The sequence below is a fragment of the Pipistrellus hanaki genome (assembly GCF_964339955.1).
Source record: "Pipistrellus hanaki genome assembly, chromosome: X".
Taxonomy (NCBI): Eukaryota; Metazoa; Chordata; class Mammalia; order Chiroptera; family Vespertilionidae; genus Pipistrellus; species Pipistrellus hanaki.
Genome location: NC_140524.1, coordinates 12,284,999 through 12,308,875, shown reverse-complemented (window position 1 = coordinate 12,308,875; position 23,877 = coordinate 12,284,999). Strand labels below are relative to the sequence as shown.

General features: G+C 43.1%; 1 protein-coding gene across 1 annotated transcript; it reads right to left on the bottom strand.

Moving 5' to 3' along the window:
- Positions 1 to 5,813: 5,813 nt before the first annotated feature.
- Positions 5,814 to 21,773, bottom strand: GABRE (gamma-aminobutyric acid type A receptor subunit epsilon). The gene is made up of 9 exons (XM_084870180.1): positions 21,632 to 21,773; positions 17,440 to 17,660; positions 16,936 to 17,003; positions 15,489 to 15,709; positions 14,674 to 14,756; positions 12,964 to 13,101; positions 8,303 to 8,455; positions 7,987 to 8,186; positions 5,814 to 7,714 (listed from the first exon to the last, which is right to left on the bottom strand). The coding sequence occupies exons 1-9, from the start codon at positions 21,685 to 21,687 to the stop codon at positions 7,364 to 7,366; spliced, it is 1,491 nt and encodes a 496-aa protein (XP_084726306.1). The 5' UTR covers positions 21,688 to 21,773; the 3' UTR covers positions 5,814 to 7,363.
- Between the last annotated feature and the right edge of the window lie 2,104 nt (positions 21,774 to 23,877).

Below are 23,877 nucleotides of genomic sequence, written 5' to 3'. Positions count from 1 at the left end.
CCTCTAAGACTGACACTCTTTTCTCTGGCCATGGTATATCAGATCCACTCTATTAAATATTTTAATTAGATGATCTTGAGTGTAATTTGTACAGCTCTAAGCAAAGACTTGATAGTTGGTAAGTTTGAAATAAATGAAAATTATGGTTTGGTTGTCAGAGCAGCTGGGAGGGAGGGAACAAATTGCTCTTTGACTCATATTCTAGGAGGTTTTAGTTGCTTCTAGGGAAAGCTGGAGAAGACCCTCCACCCCAAATTAAATAATTCATCCTTGCCCAGCCAAGGTGGTTCTGTGATATAGCATTGACCCATGAAGCAGAAGGTCGTGGTTCCATTCCTGGTCAGGGTATATGCCAGGATGTGGGCACAATCCCCAGTAGGGGATCTGTAGGAGTCAACCAATCAATTACTCTCTCTCATCATTGATGTTACTATCCCTCTCTCCATTTCCTTTTCTCTATCTGAAATAAATAAAAACCAATTTATAATAATAATTGACCCTCTAGGAAGAAAACTGTACTGAGTTTTATGTATAAGGCAGTATTTTAGGCTAACTTAATATTCTCTGTCCTGTTGTATTTCATATTCACATATAAAAAGCAAGTATATAAAGAACTCAACAAAAGAAAAACAATCCATTTAAAAAATGGGCGAAAGACCTGAATATACACTTCTCCAAAGAGGGCATAAAGATGGTCAAGAAACATATGAAAAAATGCTCAATGTCACTAATCATGAGAGAGATGCAAATTAAAATGACAATAAGGTATCCCCTCACATCTGCCAGAATTGCAATCATCTATAAATCAACAAACAGCATGTGCTGGTGAGGATGTGGGGAAAAGAGAACCCTAGTACACTGCTGGTGGGAATTCAGACTGGTGCAGACACTATGAAAAACAGTATGTAATTTCCTCAAAATATTAAAAATAGAACTGTCATTTGACTCTACAACCCCTTATAGAATGTATCCTAAGAATCCTGAACACTAATCAGAAAGAACATATGTAAGGTAGATGGGGTCAAAATGGGGGGAAATGGGTTCATCTGTAATACCCTCAACAATAAAAATAAATTTAAAAAAAAACCACAAATTTTCCAGAATGTAGAGTGGTGGGGCTTGGAGATAATATAATAAAAATAACTGGCATTCATCATAGTCTCAATCTCTGTCAGGCACTGCGGGAGGTGCTTTACAAACACTCAGTACTTTCCTGCAGTCCTATGAGGGCTTATCAAACCCACCTACTTCACAGATGAAGAACCTGAGGCTCTCAGGGCCAGCTAATATCACCAGGATCACATAGCTAGAAAGTGACAGGCAGAGATTGGATCCCTGGTCTGAATTCCATCTAAAGTCCATGCTGTTCACACCCATCCCAGACTGTGCCTAACCCTCTGACTCATAAGTCATTTTTCTTCTCAATACTGCATGATGTCTCTAGGGAAATAAAAAGAGCGACCTGGGGCCAAGGCACTAAAAGCAGGCCTAAGGAAGGAAGGTGACAGTGCGAGTCAAACACAGTTTGGGTTCTGTCTGTGGCCTATATTTACCAAGGTTCCGCCTGCCCAAGTCCCAAGGTCCCTTGAGAGCTGATATGTTGGCATTTCTGTCCAGTCCATGCATTTTTCCACATGACAGCACCCTTCCCCTGGGCTTCCCCTGTGTGCCCTCTTGTCCACCCTGGATCCTTGCCCGCTGACCAGCTGCTCACTGCTGCCTCCTCTGAAGGCTGTGGCCACTCACAGTGGAACAGCCCAGAATCTCCTATCCTCCCTACACCCCCACACCACCCCGCCCCCAGCTTAGAACATTTCTACTCCCTGCTGAAGTACTGGTCATCCATCCCTCACCCTGGAACCACTCTGATGGAAAAATATCTTTGAATTTGAACAGTGATCTTTAGATACTTGAACATCCTGGGGATGTATTCAGCACATTCTTAAAATGCTTTCCAAATGAATCAATGAGTACATTATGATTGGGCCCATAATCTACCAATTTGGGGGTGTAGCCCTGAAGTTAGAGGGAAGGTTTGTTAGAATACCTACTGATTACAGCAGGAGTTTAATGGGGTGTCTTATTTGAAGCTGGCCACCCAACACATACACGGATGAATCAGCTTACCTAGCTTGTCACATCCAAGTTCCTCCTTCCTAAGTGGTAGATTTAGAAATACCATGGAAATCACTGTGGAGCAAACATCTACAGAGGCTAAATTCCCCCAAACTTGGATCCCCCTTGTAGGTGAAAAATGGTTTCTTTGTAGACATGCTCATCCTAATTACAAATGAAAAAAATTACCTTTTCCCCCCACTGTTTCATGTCTGTGTGTCTGTACCCCAGGAAAAGAATCATTTTCAGTGTACCTGATGGCACCTGTATAGCTGTTCAGGTATGTAGAGGGTAGCAGAAACTCACAAGATTCTGGTCATGCATCAAAAGGAAAGAGAAAATTCTCAGCCAAATGAGACTATATTGGTTGTCTCAAAAGGGGGGGGGGGTGTACAAAAGTGTTATTGAGTGAAGATGGCAAACCCACTCAACTGATATTTACAGGATCTGATGAAATTTTCATGTGATCCTGTATTTTAAATTAGCTGTCACATATTAGTCACCTGTCACATATTAGTTATTGAAAAAGTTGGAGAACTTAAGGCAAATTTGACTTTTTCAGAAATTCCTCCAAAAAATGAGGGTTATTGATATTGGCATAAAAGCTCTTGTTTTTCCAGGTGCTATGATTGTTGGAGAATGATAGTTGAGGGATTCTCCACACATACACAAGTTTTTGTCCATTCCAAGTTCACACTGGCATTCAGTGACTGGTCAGTGCAAGAGAATACCAGCCCAGCCCCTTTTCCATGATTTATAAAACTCAGATGGCCCAACCCAACCTCACAACTCCCTATGTGTTCAGATGAGGCCCTTATTCTGAATGCATTGCAAGCCAATCTCTTCTCCCATGGCATTGACCCTAAGAGAACTCCCCAGTCAATCCTCTGAATGCTAATCTCAGTCTCAGATACTGCTGCAGAGAAAAACTAACCAGTGACAGTATGTTTTTCTATACATTATTATTATTATTATTTGCTTTTATTATTCATTCTTAAAAGGGACACAATTGCCGAAACCGGTTTGGCTCAGTGGATAGAGCATCGGCCTGCGGACTGAAAGGTCCCAGATTCGATTCAGGTCAAGGGCATGTACCTTGGTTGTGGGCACGTCCCCAGTAGGAGGTGTGCAGGAGGCAGCTGATTGATGTTTCTAACTCTGTTTCTCTCCCTTCCTCTCTGTAAAAAATCAATAAAATATTTTTTAAAAGAGGACACAATTTTCAATATTTGTATAGCTTCTGGTGTTTTATTTTCCATCCCCAAAATATAAACATTTTCATCTATATTGTCTTATGGTTTTCTTTAGAAGTTTGTAAGTTGTTAATTGATCTGTAATTCTGATGTAAAGAGAGTAGAGATAATCTTTATTTATTTTTTTTACATGATTAACTAGCTCTCTCTACACTATTTATTTTTAAAATTAATTTTCCTCAAAACTTTTCTAAGGTATAATCTGCTTTTATCATTTTTTCCAGTTTCTACTTAACTCCAAGTTAATACTTAACTCATTTTCCCCATTGTGTTTAGTAACTGAAATGCTTAAATTATTAATTTTATCTAAGTGCAGTGTTAGCTGCATCTGATGTTTTAATATTTAGATTTTAAAATTAATTTTAGATATTATGCCCCCAATTATGTTTTTAATTCCTTTATTTTTTAAAATTTATCTTTATTGTTAAGAATAATACAGATGTCCCCCATCTTTTCCCTCATTGTCCCCATCCACTGGGGTCATGCCCCACCCCAGGCCTTTACCATCCTATTGTTTGTGTCCATGGGCTATGCATATAAACATACAAGTTATTTGGTTAATCTCTCCCAGCCACCCCCTTTCCTCTGTGATCTGTCCTCTGTCCCATGCTTCCATGTCTCTGGATTTATTTAATTTCTTCATTAAAAAATATTCCATTGAATTTATTGGGGTGACATTGGTTAATAATTTTTTTTCTTGAGAACTTCTTTTTTTTTCTTTATTGATTAAGGTATTACATATGTGTCCTTATCCCCCATTGTCCCCCCCTCCTACACACACACACACACACACACACACACACACACACACACACCAACTCATGCCCTCACCTCCCCTGGCATCTGTGTCCATTGGTTAGGCTTATATGCATTCATACAAGTCCTTTGGTTGATCTCTTTCCCTTAACCCCACCTCCCCTGCCTTCCCTCTGAGGTTTGAAGGTTTGATTGATGCTTCTCTGTCTCTGGATCTGTTTTTGTTTATCCATTTATGTTGTTCATTATATTCCACAAATGAGTGAGATCATGTGATATTTGTCTTTCTCCATTTCTCCATTTTTAAATAACTGTTTGCATACACTTTTTAAAATTCTACAAATGGTGGGAATTTTCTTTGTTCTTAGCTTTATTGAAGTGTGACTAAGGTATCCCATTTGTATTAATTCTTTTTTTCAAAATACATTTGAATATGAATGCTCACAAATTTGCATGTCTTCATTGCTCAAGAGCCAGGCTAACTTTTATTTTCCCCCAGCTTCATTGTAATGTAAGTACAAATGAAGAGCTATTTACCTCCTAAATTGTTACTTATAAGTTGCCATGGGTTAGGACATCCACAATAGGACATGTGGAATTCTTTTTTAAATTAATTTCTTTATTGATTAAGGTATCACATATTTGTCCTCAACCCCCCATTTCAATCCCCCCCCTACTTAATCCTCCCCTCCCTATTGTCCTTGACCACTGGTTAGGCTCATATGTGTGCACATAAGTCCTTTGGTTAATCTCTCCCTTTTATCCCCACCCTCCCTTTGAGCTCCAACAGTCTGACTCATGGCTCCTTATATCTGGATCTTATAGGGAAGGTGTTTCAGCGTTATTTCACAAACTTTATGGCAAAACTGTTGGGTGTTCAGATGCCATTTGTCTCTTCATTTCTCATTATTGGTTTTGAGTTTCTTTAGAGCTGGATGTGTCACAGGATGCTAGGTCTAACACTTCCTAACATACCTCTAGAGACATTTCATTTGAAGAATGTATCAACCAAGATCTCCAAGCTTACTCACAGGGTATTGGGATTTCTGGGGTCTCATCCGTCTCCATTACTCACTGACTATAGACACTCCTCTCTGTGTCTTGGAATCTCCCTCTTCACATGGTGGGGAAAATGTTCTGAGTTTGATTTTCTGTGGGGACATTCTAGGTGAGGCTAGAATGACGGCTGAAACAAAAATGGACATGGAGAGGTATAATGCTTCTATGCAGAGGTATAGAAGCAAGTAAGGAGATCAATAAAAGGGGCCATCTACTTAGTCTCTCTAAGTCTTGCACTGAGAGCAGGTTCATATGCATGCTTTGTAGGTCTGTAGATCATGGATGGGAGAGTGAAATAGTCAAAAGGTTGGATCATTACTTTAAGATTTAAAATCTGAGCTGAGGCCGAAACCGGTTTGGCTCAGTGGATAGAGCATCGGTCTGCGGACTGAAAGGTCCCAGGTTTGATTCCGGTCAAGGGCATGTACCTTGGTTGCGGGCACATCCCCAGTAGGGGGTGTGATGGAGACAGCTGATCGATGATTCTCTTTCATTGATGTTTCTAACTCTCTATCCCTCTCTCTTCCTCTCTGTAAAAAAATCAATAAAATATATATATAAAATTAAAAATAAATAAAACCTGAGCTGAGAACAAACTTGAATCCTTAAGAAACCAGTCACACGTTGTATGCTTTGCTGATATATTTATTGATATATTTCCCCTTTACAGGTGATGGTGACAAAAAGCAGATGGAACCCCTTCCCTATCCCACCCACAATAAAATATAGACACAGATTTCACTGAGCATATACAAGCATTGGGGCATGTCCAAATTTGACCTCACTGGGTTTTCAGAGCCAGGAGAGGTTGGATCTTGGGGGCAGTCTGAGCACCTGAGGCCCAGGAATTGAGCAGACCAAAGCTGAAGAGAAGCTGCTACTCTGGGCCCTGCCACTGGGGTGCCAGCAGAGGCTATAGAATTGAATCATGGTGAACACAGATGCCTAGCCCTGTCATGTAGTCTAGAAACTGACAGTGGGCTCCTGGGTAGTTTCCAGTGAGATCCACAGTCCCATAGAAATCTGTGCCTCAGGGTTCTCATCTGCAAAATGGGGATAAGAATCCTGCCCTGAATCTTTCATAGGGCTATAATAAGGCTATCATAGAATAATTTTTCAAAAGTGTTTTTTTTTTTTTTTTTTTTTTTTTTTTTTTTTGCAAAAGGTAAAGTTCTGTATAAATTTAAGGGAATTCAATTGATTGTGATTGTAAGCATGCCCCAGCGATAAGAGTGGACTGGCTCATGGATCCAGGGGCCAAGGAAGTGGCAGAACGTCTATGCTGTGCCTTAGAGGGCACCAATCAATGCAAACAATGCCCACTGCAAAGCAGAGTTCCCTTCATTTCTTGGCCCTAGGAAGTCACCATGGCCTAGCACCTGGGTCGGGGCTGGGAAAGTCACTGGGGTAGTTACATTAAGAGTCACAGCGGTGAAGGAGGAAGGAGAAGGAGGCATATAAAGCAGGGGGTTATTACTATTATCACACAAAAATATAAACCCACTGTATGAAAGGCATTGAATTGGTAGTGCAGATGAATGACAGAGGCGGGGGTTGGGGAGGGAGCGGAAGGCATCACAGCAGCAGAGGGGGGATACTGTCCCAAAGAAGTTCAAGTGTTGACTCTCCTTTTAAAGGGATAATGTCAATTTCTGTCTATCTGCAGGGAAAGGGTGGGCGGGGAAATAGAACCAATAATATAATAATCTCACCTAAGGATGGGAGATACACACACACCTTATTACACTGCTGCCCAGCATCTTAAGAAAGTGTCAGAAACAGGCAAGCAGGTGGTCTGTGCACTTTGAGGCTGAGGCCAGATCTGGGCCTGGAGCACCACAAAGCCAGAATTAGAATTCTTGAAAAAAGTAGTGTTTGTCAACACTGTTGGGAGATAGCTAATCTGCTTATACTTGGGCATGACATTGGGAGCTGGTTACTGACAGCCTATAATTTTTAAGGTTGAACATCAACATCTCTATTCCCCTTAAGGAATAGAGAGATGAGCCATTTTACTCTAAACGGGCTGCCATGGAGATTTAGTGAATGGGTTGGGGTGGGGGGAGAGGAAAGACGTGTTCTAATTGCTCCTGCTGCTGCTTTCCCCCAATTCCCTTGGCAAGGGGTGAGGGACCTCCTGGGGAACTTGTGGGGTTACCCCATAGGGTACCAGCTGGTACCTACAGGTTAAAGCAAATAACCCAGTAGAGCACATTGACAATGAAGAAGGTCACTGGGAAAATAACTCGTGAGTAGTTATCCAGTTGGTAAATGTGGATGAAAAGGCGTCCCTGATGCCAAATACTGCCATCACGACTGCTCACCACGCACAGGTACCTGCAGAGCCTGCAGCAGTTGCGATGGCGCTGGGTGAGATTCGGGTTGAGGGGCTGTTGAGGTGGAGAAGATGGGCCATCCTCTTCATCATTCTCCGGACCAGTTCCCTCGATGTCCAATACAAAAATACCTTCCTGCTGTTGTTGTTGGGCTTGGATGCGGGGTGGGGTAAGGTCATGGGTTCGGGTAGGAGGCTGAAATGACCGAGAAAGGGGAATAGTAAAGAAAAGATGAACCAAGCCTCAGGGATTTCTAGAGATTCTGTCCTGGGCACACTTTTTTTGCCGCCTCCCCCAATTCCCACCATCACATTAGAAAGTTTATTCAACTCTCCATAATACTTCAGGTTACCTCCCCCCCTCCCCACTCAGGGAGCTGGCTACTCATGTGCCATGAATTCTAGTGCCCTTACTTGCATGCTTCAATACTCCCAAACCATGCTACCACTCCCATACCCAGCTCATACATAGCGAAGTCTCGGAGAAGCACTGGGTCTCATGTGGTTGTGGATCAGGAACTTAAGCACAGCATACTCCACCAGAGCACATAAGCAAAAGAGGAAGCAAATAGCAGTGTAGACATCCAAGGCTGTCGAATAGGATTCACGCGGGAAATCCTTCTGGGTATAGGAACCCAATGTGGTTATGGATAGTACAGAGGTGAGGCCTGTTAAAGCACAGGAGTGGAGGTAGGCTTAGCTATGTATCCATATATCACACTGCTAAAAGGATCAGTGAGAAGGCAATTCTGTACCCAGGTGGATGCCCACCTTACCCACTTACCTATAGAGGTCCTGGCTGGAACAGATTCTTTCTTGATCCAAAAGGAAATCCAGGACAAGATCGTGGTCATAAAAGAAGGGATATAGTTTTGAATAGTACTAAAGCCAAATCGCCTGGTTACATTAAAGAAAAGCGTGAAGACCATGAAATCACCTGGAAAACATAAAAAAAAAATGCCACTTCATTACAGCATTGACATAAGAGTTTTCCCCAGGCAGGACAAGCATATTAAAGGTCCCATTGTTCAGCCCATGGGATCCCCACCACAGTCCTAAGATAGAGGCATATTATTCCAGTGCCACGTACAGAGAATCAGAAGCCCAGAAAAGAGACACCCTGCAAGACCCTTTGTCAGTTAAGAGCTAAGCCAGGAGAAGAACCTTAATTGCTTCTTTCTCAGTTCACTGTTCCACACCCTACATCTGCCTTTCCAGGATGGCAGAAGAGTCAGATGAAAGTGAAAAATCAGCTAGCTTTCTAGATATTAGGACCACACAGCTAATGTCCAGATGTCTGACTGAGGCCTTTACATCCACTTAGTTGCCACATCTACTCTGCAGAATCACAGCTTTACACATGCACCACCGGCCCTTATTATATTTATTCTCAGCAAAAGAGCCAAGGGTGGTCTGTGAGGTAGTGGGAAAAGCACAGAATCTATTAGGCCTCCTTCCCGTACATTCATATGCTGGTGAAATACCTTAGCACTGTTCTATTGATGGCCACAAGAAATCACTAGCCTAATTCCAAAACTCTGGTGGTTTCCTGTTCCAGAAGAGCTACAGAATCAAGTTTATACTATGTACCTGACACCAATGGACTGACTCTGTCATCTTACATGTATATGTACATACCACCATACCCTAAGCTAATCGTATCTATTCTCAGATTCCCTGCAATAGCTTGGAACCCTAGACTCCCTGTTCTTAATCTAGTACCATAACCCAAATTGAGAGTTTTGGAAAAACAGAAGAATTAGCTGAAAGTGAAAAAAATTTATTTAGTCCTCTAGATGTCAGGTATATAGAGTATACACCCACAGGCTGCTGGTGTCTTGACATTCAGTTGGGCATCATGTCCTTGATGTTGGCTCCCTCCCTAGATGGTTGATGACTTCAATAGGACCTAATGACAACCTACTTCTCTAATTAGTATCTTCTATTGTACCATTCATGCTGCCCTCTACTATGACACATTCATCTCAAACACTGCATGCCCACCATGACTTCAGAAATGTGAGGGCTTTTCTGAACCCAAAACATCCCTTTTCTTTGTCAACATCACATTGGATGTATAATAGGTCAAATGTTGGCTCCTTAGTGAAGCTAAGCTCCAACTCCCCCCCCCCCCCTCAGTGATACTATAGAATTCCTCGGCCTTGAAACCCCTTTCAAACCTTTTCAGAGCTCCTTTGTGGCCTGGATCCTGCCATCATCTAAGCCTAGCACAGCCTGGAACTTAGCACACACTCAGAAAGTCTTGCAGCTGCCTCACAATACCTTGTGCAGCAGACCAGAGCACTAACTTGGTCATGTGTCCTCCAATTTTGAAAAGTAGATCACCTGTCCGGTCTGACCGTGTTGGAGCTGAGTGAGAACAACAGCCTTTCCTACTCACCTTGGCAGCACTGACAATGAACAAGATTTCACAGAATATTCTGAAAAAAGGCAAGGACATGTCCTGGGGTTAGTGGAATACTTGTGTCCGGACTAATAGCTTTGGGAATAGAACTCCAGGGTTGTTGCAGGGACCACTCAGACTTGTCTCTGGCCAGAATGTATTTATTTATTTATTTATTTATTTTTAAATATATTTTATTGATTTTGTACAGAGAGGAAGGGAGAGAGATAGAGAGTTAGAAACATCGATGAGAGAGAGTCATCGATCAGCTGCCTCTTGCACACCCCCTACTGGGGATATGCCCGCAACCAAGGTACATGCCCTTGACCGGAATCGAACCCGGGACCCTTCAGTCCCCAAGCCGACGCTCTATCCATTGAGTCAAACCGGTCTTGGCCAGAATGTATTTATTAAGTTCCTAGTTCTGTTGTCCTGGGGTCTTGACTAAAATTTAGCAAAACCCTATTTAGCTATAATCACTCACACAAAAGTTTGCTGAGTGTATATATTCTTATTGCAAGAAGACTTATTATCTTACTGCCTTTTACTCTTTTTATTTTATTTATTCCAGCCAAAGACGAACCTCTACTTGTCAACAGAAATTTATCTTTGAAGGCTGATAGAAAGATACTAATACACAACACTTTGTTATTTCTGAGGAATGCCGGAGCACGAGTAAGTGAAAAACAGAATGGAAATACCTGGGGCTAAGGAGCCAAAGCAAAATAAATAAATAAATAAATAAATAAATAAATAAATAAATAAAATGTAGAGAAGTTTTCTGCTCTTATTTGCTTTGGTCAGACCCCCAGTTGGTCACTGCACTGGCAGGGGAGCAGAATTAAAAAGATGGTGTCCAGAGGACTGGGACTAGAAGGATGAGTGGACCCAAAACTTTTAGTAACAAGGGAAGAAAAAGGAACTAGTGTTCTATAGCCTATACAAGAATACGACCCAAGTCTGCAACCATAATTCTGGCCCTTTAATCTTGACCTTGTGGCAAAGTGACTGGACTTACTGTAAACTCCATAATTTTAGGGGGAAAGAACTAGATCCAATGGGTGGAAGTTCCAGAGACTCTCATTTCAGATGAACAAGGAGAGTTTTTTAATGGACAGAATTGTCTAGAGAAGGAAGAAACTCTTTTTCAAGAAAGTGAGGTCCTAAGACAGGGGTGGGTAGGTGGGTAGGAGGAGATTAACCAGAAAACTTATATGAGTATGTACCTAGTCCATGGACCCAGACAATAGTGTGGTGAAAGCCTAGGAGGGGTGGGTGCCTGGTGGAGAAAAAACAAAAACAAAAGGGACATCTGTAATACTATCAACAATAAAGACAAATTTAAAAGAAGAAAAGAAAGCAAAGTCCTAATCATAGGTAAAATTCCATCAGAGTCTCAACAGTAACTAGTGAGGGCTGGCTTACTCACTGGAGTCAAGGCTGGGATCTCTGAGAACCTTCTGGCTCTACACCAAAGGTAGCCAAAGTAGCAAGGTACCACTGCTTTCTGAACTTTTTGGAGCCTAGTACTTAAGTTTAGTACTACTTATGGAGAGACTGCCCTGGAGGCGACTGGAAGTGGAAGAGTTTAGGATCAGTCCTAAAGATAACTGTGATACTGGAGAAACCATGATTCCAGATCAACTAGTCTTTAGCAGAAGAAAAAGAAGCCCTTTTTTTTTTTCTTCTTTTTTTTTCTTTTTTTTTTCTTCGTAAGAACCCTTCTCTCTCCCAGGGAAGGCTGGTGCTTACCTATTGCCATTGCTTTAGTGATGATGTTGGCTCTGGGGCTTTGTAGTCACTAGGGTACCATTTTGAAACAATGCATAACTATCTACTAAACGGAACCACTAGTGACTTGAAAGCCCCTGGGCCTTGTCTCCTCTGCCACTTTTGATGATGGGTCCTACCTGTTTGGGGAAACTGAGATGCAAAAAGGCAAGAGGCAGGCCCATGGTTAGCTGACAGAAGATCAAGGATTCCAAGTCAAAAGTAGTAAAACTGCTTACCCAGAATTCCCAAGAAAAATGAAAGCATTTATAAGGCAGACCTCTTCCCCTACCTAGTATCGTGCAAGCAAAGCTCTAGCCAGATGAGCATGAGCTATCCCTCACCCAATGACTCAACAAGTAAAGCAAAAGCAGATTTCCTGCCTAGTCTCATGGACACAAAGCAAGATGCCTCCACGGCAAATGGTTGGTTGGTGAATGGCTTCATCCGCATTCTGAAGACGATGAGGGCAGTGCCTCCACTGCCCTGACTTCGTCAGTATGTGTGAAGAGGATTTCCAGGGCTGCTCTGGGAGCAACCCTGAGGAGGTCCCTTGGCTTCTTATTCAGATCACCTAGGAACACAAGCAAAGATGCTCACACCTCGTTGGAAGCTGAAGTATGAGACCCAGGACCCTCCCATCTGGTCCTTTTTAGGAACAAGATCAGAAAACCAGTGGTCACCACATACCCATGTTGAATTTACCATGAAGCCTTTGACAGAAATATGTGCTTGTCAGAGCTGCTCCTTTAAAATAAATGTCGATACAGCAGCCATTGTCGCTGCTGAAACTTCCTCCATACTACCCCAAACCTCACCTGGTTGACATTAGAATTCTAGCTTCTATCTCCTATTAGGAAAGTCTTTGATTCTCACTCAGCTGGCTTGGATTGGTTCTGGTTAAGGAGAACTCACAGGAGCTATATTCCCCATAGTCATTCAAGTAGGTCAGTTGTAACAAAGACTTGAAACTGAATGGTCTGCATGACAAAGCTAGTTGCAAATTCTGACAATATAACTTTACTTACTTACCCTGTGCAGAGCTTGGCAAAGCACTTACTTCTTTGCAGATGAGACTGAGATGTAGTTACAAAGTCTCAGTTTCCTCTGCAAACAGTTGTAAGTGCTTAGCATTAACAAGACAGGAGCCATATTCTACAATATTTCCATGGTATGATTACATAGCATTTATATGTCTGATGGCTACCTCCATTCATCCCTACCACCCTCCTGGGACTCTGCTTAGCCTTTGTTCCAATGGGAACACTTACCGTCCATCATTGAGATAGTTTCAGTCTTATTGCTCACTCCTGTAAAATCAAACTGTAAGAGCTTCCAGGAATTACTCTCATTGATGTCAAGCTTGAAATCTTTCCATTTGTACGTTATCTCATTCTTAGGATAGGAAACTGTAAAGCAATGTGGGAAGAAGGATCATGTGAGACTGGGAAGCCTTGTGGAGGTCCCCATCAGCATGGAGTCTGAACAATGCTTTGGAATCCTGACTCTGGCCTCACCAGTGTGGCACCTTGCCTCTCTTACCTCATTGTTGAAGTCCACTCAATAAGTGCTTTTATTGAGCATTCCTCAGTACCAGGCCTTGTTCTGGAAATGCATAGATGAATAAGGCAGGAACCGTGCCCCTCAAGCATTCTCATTTTATTGAGTCGGACAGTGAGTATACACCTGTAATTCTTAAAATTGTTCTGAGAATCCTCTGCCCTTGGACAGTAGGGAGACACAGGAGGAAAAATCACTTGGGGATAGTTTGGCTCAGTGGATAGAGCATCAGCCTGCGGACTGAAAGGTCCCAGGTTCAATTCCGGTCAAGGGCATGTACATAGTACCTTGGTTGCTGGCACATCCCCAGTAGGGGGTGTGCAAGAGGCAGCTGATCAATGATTCTCTCTCATTGATGTTTCTAACTCTCTATCCCTCTCTCTTCCTCTCTGTAAAGAATCAATAAAATATATATTTTTTTAAATCACTTGGGGATATATCCAGAAAAGACTTCTTAGAGTAGGTCACATTCCCAATAAGTCTTTAAAGTTAAATCAGTTTTTTTTTATATGTATGAGGCTGAAAGGGTGAGGAGAGTAGTCTATTCACAGAGAGATAAACATATCTGATGTATTAGGAAATGCTAAAAGTTCAGGATTGATAGCTAACAGATGTTAAATTAAGTATACAGGGGTAGGTATCAGGGGCCAATTTGTGATGGGCCTTGAGGAACATTATAATGATTTGGAATTGGTACATGAGAGATTAGGAAGTATTTGAAACTAAGAAATGACTTGTTCTAAATGATTCTTCAGCTAGGTCACTCTGGTCATAGTATGAAGATAGCTTGTTGACAGGGATACCAGTTATGGGAGGCCAGTGCAGTAATCCAAGCATAATAAAATGAATGAAGGCAGGATTCAAAGCTCTGTCAGTGAAAATGCAGAGGGACAGACAGGATCAATAGTGATTTGGAAGAGAATATCAACACAATGTAATTGATTAGATGTAACAGGTGAAGAAGAAAGAAGCTTGAACAACTTAGTTGGTGATGATGTCTTTCAATGAGATAGTTGAGAACACAGAAGCACATTTGTTTTGGGGGTAGAGGTTGGGAGTAGGCTATATATTTAGTTTTGGACATCTCCAGCTTCAAAGTGAAGATGTTGCAAAAGTCCAAGTGGAAGATGACAAATACCTATCCATGTCAGTAACAGTGGAGATGGAAAGGAACATACATACATGAGATACACTTCAGTGGTGGATAACAGACTTGAGATGGAGTGAAAGGGAGAGAAAGGAACCCAACATGAGCCACAGGTTGAGCAATGCAGTATTGTCAGCAGGGAAGGAGATGAGCATGGATTGGGTAGTTCTGGGCAATCCTGGCACCAACTTAGGAGAAATATAAAGGGAAAAGATGATAAAAAGGAGGATCCCGGTATGACTCTGGGGCCCCAGAAACCTAAGAAGGTACTCACAGCTAGAAAAAGACAGAGGGCAAGAGTGAGAATCCAGTGGATATTTGAACATATGGAATGAACATCCAGCATCAATGATCATCCTGGAAGGGAGAAAGAAACCTCATTAGGCTGGCTCTGAACACTTACATATACACTCAACTTAGGCCCGAGGACCACCACCAATGAATGGCAACAGGAAGATATGAGTCAAAAAGCTCAAAGGAAAGTCAAAAAGACAGGAAGAACAGCTTGGAAGTATCTGGCTACTCTGGTCTCCATCATCAGAAAATTAAGTACTGAGGTAGATGGGCTTTTGTTTTTTGCTCATCCCAGCTTCCAGAAACTGCCAATACTTTCCCACTCTCTATCATTGCTCCACCCCTTACACCAGCCATTCACAACCTTCCCCTACCAGGCATTCAGGTACCCAACCTGGTCTTTACTATCTTTCTGACCACTGTGTCACTGCCCAACCTAGACAATTCCACCACTATGAATGTGTCTTTACATCCAGTACCCTCTCTGGATGGAATTGTCCAGGCAATGCAGCCATACTGTTACATTCTAGTAGGAGAGCGCTGGACTTGGAGCTAGTAAATGGGTACCAGTTTCAGCTCTGCCAGACACTTGGTGTGGCCTTAAGTACCATCTTTCTATTTTGAAGCTTTAGTGTCCATTATACATGAGGGGGTTGAGTTTGTGGTATCAGAAAGTTTGGAAAGGCCCTTAGAAGTATCATCACGGATGAAACCTCTGTCCATGTTTCTTTAGCAAAAAAGTCTCAAAAGAGGAGGAAGAGTCCCAAGGGATGAGATTCCAGAGGTTTGACATACCTATCTATGAACAACACTTTGCCATCCTTGTAGATGCGGGTCACCCTGCTGTGCGTAGTGATCGAATGTTCATCGATATTCATAGAATTCTTAAAAACTATGTCTGGGATCCATAAATTTTTTGTCATGTTGCCATGCAGAACAAAGCTCTCAAAGCTGGCATTGTACCGAAGGCGTTCATCATACCAGGTCTGTTGTAAGGTGATGTCAATGGAGTACTTCTGATAGAAAAGATAAAATAAAGCCTGTGTCATCCTGTAACAAGCTTATTAAGCAGATAGAAACCCACTTAGGTTTGCATACAGCAGGGATGGGGAACCTTTTTCTTGTCTGCCAAAGGCCATTTGGATATTTATAACATCATTGACGAATCATACAAAATTATCAACTTAAAAATTAGTCTGCTCTATTTGGTCAAACATTTTTTTATTAACTCACCCCTAATGCCTTGGCAGGGCAAGAGCAAATGATTTCTCAGGCCTTTTATGGACTATGGGTTGGATGTTCCCCACCCCTGGCATTAGAGGAAAACAGCATGAGATAGTTTGTGAACACACATAGTCTACTCTGAGTAGAGGAGCTAAAAGAAACAAAACCAGAGTCCTGAGTTGGCTCCAGCCTTGAAGGACTCTAACTGATAGAGTATGGGTTTAAAAGTCATGCTTTAAGCAGGGTCAGAATTGTAGGAGATACATGACTCAGGATTAGGAGGCCAGGTTGATATGTGGATTGGGGTAGGCAGAAACCTTGGATTTTGTGTCCTTCAAGTGGGAAATAATGAAGGCTCACTGGGGACAGAACCAACACTAGAATGATAGCATTAGAAAAGGAGAGAAGGAAAACCAGGGAAAAATTAGAGAAACAATCTTAGAGTGAGAGTTGCTAACTATAGTCTTAAATCCATAAAAATCATTTTCAGCTGAAATCAGTTTGGCTCAGTGGATAGAGCGTCAGCCTGTGTACTGAAAGGTCCCGGGTTCGATTCTGGTCAAGGGCATGTACCTTGGTTGCGAGCACATCCCCAGTAAGGGGTGTGCAAGAGGCAGCTGATCGATGATTCTCTCTCATCAATGTTTCTAACTCTCTATCTCTCTCTCTTCCTCTCTGTAAAAAATCAATAAAATATATTTTAAAAAATCATTTTCAGAAGTAGAAAAAACCCATTCCATTGTGGTATTTCAAGTTGCTTTATTATTTTTATTTTGAATGAAAGACTGGAAGATGTAGTCAGGATTCTGAAGGTTCTCTTCAGGCAGTGAGGGATTTACTTACCTTTCCCAGATTCCTTTTCAAGTCAGTGTTGGTTAAAATCTCTACCTCCAAACCCCCTGCCACCCTAAACTTGCATTACAGATACAAAGAGCAGAAAAAAAGAAGTATGTGAAAGGCCTCATGGATCAACTCCCTAATTTAGGAGATACTGTATGTATTAAAGCTCAGTACTCACCGTGTCTGCAATAGAGATAGGACCAAAGTTGTTGACAAAGAGCTCAACAGTAATCTCAGTGGGTTTCTCTGCAAAGGAAGCAGAAGTAGCAGAGGTAAGTTTCCTACAGGGGTATGTGACAGGGAAGGGTGTGGTCTGAGGGGGGAAAAAAGAGAAGAAGCAGGGTTAAACTAAATGGTTTCAACATCCAATCCTTTTCTTTATTCTTTCATGGCAAGAACCAATTCATACACTGTTAAGAGTTATACATACTTCAAAGATCATATCACCTAGTTCAGTCATCTCATTTTATAGCTGGAAAAACGGGATGAGAGAAGGAAAAAGTCTAGACCAAGATAAATGGCATTGCTGAGCTATAGTTGACCTCTCTTACCTGAAAGGTGAGCAACAGATGTTCCTACCAACATTCTTGGCACCCTCACCAACACCCCAGTCTTATTCTCTATACTTATGCCCTCAAACTCACTCCCCTCTGGGAGGGAAGAACTAAGTTCTATTACTTACCACCTATGCCGGGGCGCAGTTTGAAATCAGAATTCTTCAGGATACTGTCCAGGATTTGAGTGGCTTCTGCCATTTTTCCAAGGTCATCTTGGGTATCAATAGGAGTGGCCTTTATTTTTTTAGAGGGAAGTTTCTTTTGGCGAGCCTGGGGCTTGGGGCCATAGACATTATTAAGGTAAGTACATGGTTCCACCTCTGATTCAACATGAGTTCCTTCAATCCTAGAATACACAAACAAAAAATGAAGCTTTTCCCTTCAATCTGTAGGTGCCCCAGTAGGTACCTCTCTGGACAGAAACAAACCAAAATAACCTGCAACCTAAGGCATAGTTAAAGAGTGACTAGCAATAGTAAATTATGAGCCAGTAACAGATTATACTTATTTATTTCCTCTAAATCTTGCTGCTTTTTGGAAATTTCCCATGCTATCCCTTTTTTATGATCATTATTTTTTCAAAAATCAATATCAAAACTTAGCTCAATATTTTAAAATAATTTTTCAATGTAAAATGGTGAAGGCACTGATGTATGAACTCTAGCTGCAGTTGCTAGGCTTGTCTCCAGTCTGCCTAACCAGCACCACCCAGGAGCAAATGGGCAGGCAGAGGGCCAGGACTTCTGGGGAATGCTCATGAAAGCCAGAGAAACCTCTCCCAGAGAGGGTTGGAACACTGTGGGAATAGTCCACATTTCTTTGCCTTCCTGATACTCATTGCATTGGAGTTGGAGGCTGGGAGTTGGGGGAAACTCTAAGCATTGAGAAAGGGCAGAAGTCCTTCACCCAAAGACTGTCATCCAAGAAATAGATGGCCAGAAGAAATACACCCTGAGAGCCACAACCATGCACCATAGCCAAGAAACTAAGGAGAAGAATAATTAAATTAAAACAAAAAATTTAAAAAGGCACCTGCCAATATATTTATTTTGTCAAGATTGTGCTACCTTGCTAAGGGGCAGTGAGGAAGGGGTTTCCAAGGGTCTTCACCTGATCATTTTCTAGTTCCTAATGTGGGTGTCTTGATGTCAGTGTGGCAATTTTTGAACAACTCATGGGGTGTACACTTACAATTTGAGCACTTTTGTGAATACACGTTCTAATGCAATAAGAAGTTTTGAAAAATAAAAATGCTAATAAAATTGTTAATTTGTGGACCTTATTCAGATCCTGATTTTAAAAGGCAAACTAAAAAAACAAAACAAAAAAATATGACAAGATAGAGGCTATCTGAACACTGATTAGATAGTTTCTTCAGCATGGAGAAATTCTTCTAAGGTTTTTGGTGTAATCGTGGTATTTTATTATGTTTTTGAGGGCCTCATGACTAGAAATACATACTAAAACGATTACATATAAAATGATATAATGACTTAGAAGATTTATTTTTAAAATAATTTAAGCCAAAAATGGAGTTTGTTGGGTACAGAGAAAATAAGAGTGGCCATGAGTTGATAATTAATGAGGCCGATGATGGGTACAAAGAAATTCACTCTACTGTTCCCTTACTTTTACATATCTTGGGAAAAATATATAATAAAAAGCTTTTTGATAAGCTACGAGGAAAACTGATCTGTGATACTAGAAAACAGGAGAGTGGTTTCATTTGGGAGGGGTGATCTGGTGGGGGGGGGCATGTAATGAGGGCTGTAGGGGGAGGGGGTGAAAATTACTGGAATATTCGATTCCCTGGTTTAGTGGGGGTTACAATGGCATATTTACTTTATGAATATGCCCTGAGCTGTTTGCTCAGATTTCTATATTTTCATATTTGTATATTACACCTTCAAGAAAACTTTTTTAAAACTTTAGAAAATTTGTTTCCTATAAAAAGGGGTTAACAGGGCAGACGATGTGGGCATGGCCTCTGTATTGCAGCCCAAGGGACTGCCAATTTGAACACCAAAATGCATTTTCTTATACTATTTCAAGCTCTTAAAATGGCTGAAATGGTGTACAGATGTGCCACATCTATGCCTTTTCTCATGAACAAAGTGGCTAATTCCCATTGTGGGCAAGGGGAGAACTGGGCTTAGGAAAAACAGTTTTCATTTCTAAATACCACATCCAGAGACATCCCTTTTCCCTGAGGTTTTCTCTTAGTCCTCCAAATAGATAACACCAATCACTTTGGGAGGTGAGGAGGGAGAACAGGGGCTTGAGACCCCCTAAAATAAGTGACGTGGCCAGGAATATAGCACAATCAGGATTCGCACTGCCAGCCAAGACTATCCAAGAACCCGCAGCAGCCCCTGTCTGAAGCCAAAACTCAAAGAATCTGAGGTTCAAGAAGCAAATAAGCAAAAGCCGGGGATCACCAACCCCCCCTCCCCTCTTGCTCATTCACTAGTCCAAAATGAAAATGATATCAGTGGAAGTTGATGTTGCTGTATTTTTACAATTATATTTAGCAGTAAAGAAACAAAAACACTCTGATCCTGGGATTCTTAGGGTTAAGGAGCTGCTGACAAGGCATACCTTTCCTCAGCCATTAAACTCGTTTTCAGGGCAAGAAAAAACCAAAAATTTGAAAAGCACTCATGCATTGGATTAGTGCAATCATCCCATGGTGTTTTTCACATCACCCCCCTCTTTTTTTTCCTTCAAAAATCAGCCCTCTTTTTCACCTTACAGATGGAAAAACTGAGGCTCAGATGAGGGGAGGGCTGTGCCTAAAGTCACACAATTAATTTGAGGCTTAGCCTGGACCAGAGCAAGTATTCCTGTTTTGCTGTGGCCCTTGCCAGCATACCCCTCTGCCCCCTCCCCAGCTCTTTGTTGACGTCAGGGGTTGCCATGTTGACAAGGTTTGGACGTCAGTTACTACAGCCCTTCCCCCAGGATAGAAAGGTAGTTTCCATCTCAATAGCTCACCCTCCTGCTTGTTTCCCTCTCTATGTCCCCTCCATCCCTCCATCTTCCTTCCGTGCTCCCACCCCTCTTTTGCCCTAGCCAGTCATCACATCAGCTCTCCCACCCAGTCTATTTCACATTTGGATGGATGTGGATAACTGGAAATTCCTAGCACAAATTCAGAAATATTTTCCAAGCCTCTGCTGCCCTCACCCCCAAGTGAGGGCACCAGTGAGCCATACAGTCAGCCCCTCCCTCGAGGAACCAACGCATTCTAAGGTGAGAAAAGAAGCCATCTTCAATCTCCCCAACACAGACAATCAAGACACAAGCCCAGTGCCATGGAGAATTCGAGAATGCTAGGCAGATCGGAAAGCTTAGGGAAACTTGATAGTACGAAGTCAGCAAGAAACCCTCTAAAAAATATAAAGCACTTATCTTTTACCCTAAAAAGCCAGCAATTCAGGGAACATTCCTAGCAAAGTCCCAGGGGCAAGGCTACCTGCTGATAGCCTTTAGAAAAGTGAGGAGAGACTGAAATCCGGGACCCAAACCATACACCTCAGGGAATAGAATTCCTTGATCTCTGGCTCCAGTCTGTCCAAGGACCAGCAGGGTGTGTGTGTGTGTGTGTGTGTGTTTTGGGGGAAGAGGAAGAAGGAAGAAGGGGAAACTCGTGGTAGAAAGGGTGGAGTGGATAGCTGGGGTGGGACCTTGGAACTAAATTGCTAGTGAGTTCTCTAGCACCATGATTACCACTCTCGGGGGGGGGGGGGGGGAGGAAGATCGAGAAGGGAGACTGGCCAATAATCAACACTCAAACACTTTCTGCAACAGTTTTGCTTCCCCAGCCGCCCACCCTAGTTGTTTTTAGGAGCTATCTTCCCAAAGCTCCCCCCCCCGCCCCCGCTCCCCCGGGACTCCCAGTTCCATTGCCCCTTGTTTTTTAGAGGAGTTGTCTTCCCAAAGCCTCCCCCCCCCTCACCCCCCCCCCCCCCCCCCCGCTCTCTCAGGACTCCCAGTTCCATTGCCAAGACTGCTGTAACTGATAGCCCAATGCTCGCCTCTTCCCACGAAAGACTCTGAGAGCGAAGGCGTGCTGGCTCTCAACCACTTACACTGGTTTGGGGAGGGGGAGTCCAGCCACAGCAGATGAGTGGGGGACAAGCATCCTGCCTTCGTTCCCAGATGCGCCCTTTCAGGGGTCTAAAGCGCCTGTCCTGGAAGATGGTTGCAGAGGCTCAGGCTCAGGAGGGAGGCAAAGTGTGCGCGGCTCACCGGAGCCGGTCCCAGGGAGAGGGAGCTGGGCGCGAAAGGCTCCTGGATTTCGGGTTGGAGACTCACCTAGACGGCAGGAGTATGGGGGTGCTCAGGAGGATCAGGAGCACTTTGATCAACATCTTGCCAGAGACCGGAGCAACCACCTGTGCGGTGGTCGCTGCGCACGGTCTTGCCGCACCAAGGTCTCTCCTCTTGCCTCACTGAGCGAGCGCAGAGTGGTTATGTTGGGCTCCAACTTTCACTCCTCCCACTCGTGCCCGATTGGCTCCGCCTCGGGCCCCGGTGGAAATCTCCTACCACGAGTTCGCTGCGGCTGCAGGGAGTGGAGGGGGGCGGTCTGTGAAGGCTGCAGAAGGAGGAGGAGTGGGGGGGGGGGGCTGTCGCTTAGGGGCCCCGCTCCCTTCTGCCTTCACCACTGCGGCACAGCCAGACAGCCAGGGGCGGGGATGCTGCTGAGCTGGAGACACTGAGGAGCCCCAGGCAGAAGAAAACAGTGGTCTGAGGCTGAGGCTGCGACAAGGACAGCATGGACAGGTTCCTCGGTGGGCTTCTCCTTCTTCCATGAATCTCTCCAGCCCACTTACGCATTGCAGGCTGGAACTATGCCCTCCAGGATTTGGCTTATCCCTACCACCTGTTGCAGCACATCATGCTCAAAGGAAGCCTCTCTTCTGATATTTCATCCTCATTCCACACCTTCCAGTCTTTCAGAGCACATGTCTTGGCAGCCTAGGAGCAATTGGTTATTTTGCACCTTCCTTGACACGGGAAGGAGACTTAGGAATTTCCCTAGCAAGCTCTAGTATGAGCTACTATACACATCAGTTTCTAAGATGTCTAAGAGGTCTTTAAAACAGAAGGATCAGGCATTCACTGGAGGATTTTTGCTACACTCCACAGAGATACTGACACACTAGCTTCTGGTTTAGCCTGGGGGCCTGGGTGTGAGATGGACCACCTGGAGTGGAGGGACTTTGGGAATCCCTTCTGCAAGATCAGCTGAGAGTTGGCTCTAGGTGATGGGGCTCAAATCTTCCTGGAGAGTTGGGTCTAGGTGATGGGGGTCAATGTCGCCATTCAGGGGGCACATCTCAAGAGTCATAAGTATCATTGGGTTTATTTTTCTTGCGTAGATCCTCATGATTCACTTCAGATGGGAAAGAATTGCAGAGATTTGGGCATAAAGCTGATGTCAAATACTAGCAGCATCCTTACCTGTTGTTGCTCTAGAATGGGCTGTGTGCATCCCACTAAACCTGGTGGCTCACTGGAGAGACTTTGCTGTATTATGCTATTTTAATACACCCTTTCTACCTCCCACCTTCATCCCATCACTCTCCTTGTCGTCTTCACAACACTGCTCACTCACTAATAATTTTCTTGGGCAATTCTTTGTGGGCTTGTTTACCCTGGATTTCCCCTATTGGAACAAGCTCAGTAACAAATACAAAACAAAACAAATGTGACTAATTTTCTTCCACATATCTGAAACTTAGATGATTTCTGGGTACACAGTAGGCAGTCGACAAATATTTGGTATGTCCTTTGTGCAGCTGTGCATCGTAGTGCCACTAAGTTCACTGTGATCTGGACTCCCTTCAGACTCTGCAAGAGAGAAGACTTCAGGAAACATTCAGACCTTATGTGTGTATGCTTCCTAGCCTTGTGACAGGTCCAGTTTCATGGGTGTGAGACCTGTGCAATTCCACAGGCTCTTCACACAGAAGGGGCGTATACTTTGTTTAATGCCTTTCTGTTACCCTTTCAAAATTCTTAATATTTTTTGAACAAGTGGTCTTGCATTTTTATTTTTCCCTGTGCCCTGTAAATTCCGTATCCACTCTTGCCCTAGGGAGACATGCTGCAGATCAAAGAACAGGCAAACACAGAACATTCCTGAGTCTCCAAACAAAGAAAACTGTCTGGCCATCTGCCTGCCTTTCTGTCCAGCACCAGACTGCTGCAGAGAGGTACTTACTATAGCTAACCTTGCACTTGAAGTGTCCTATATACATGTCTGTTCTTCCACACATTGGAGCTACAGAAGATGGTTGTTCATCTAATTTACCTGTCTTCTCCTGGGTTGAGTTCAAAACCAGTGTTAGGTATATTTGCTGAATGAGTGACTGAATCACAGGCAGCCAAGAGGCAAGTGGTTACAACTTCTTAATCAGAGGACCCACCCAGGATACTTTTCTCTTAAGGGTTGAGATCATTCATGCTTTCCAGTTCTCCAAGTATTTCACATGTTCTTGTCTGTGCTAGGCCCTGGAATTGGTGATGGAAGAATATACAGCAAGGACTCAGAC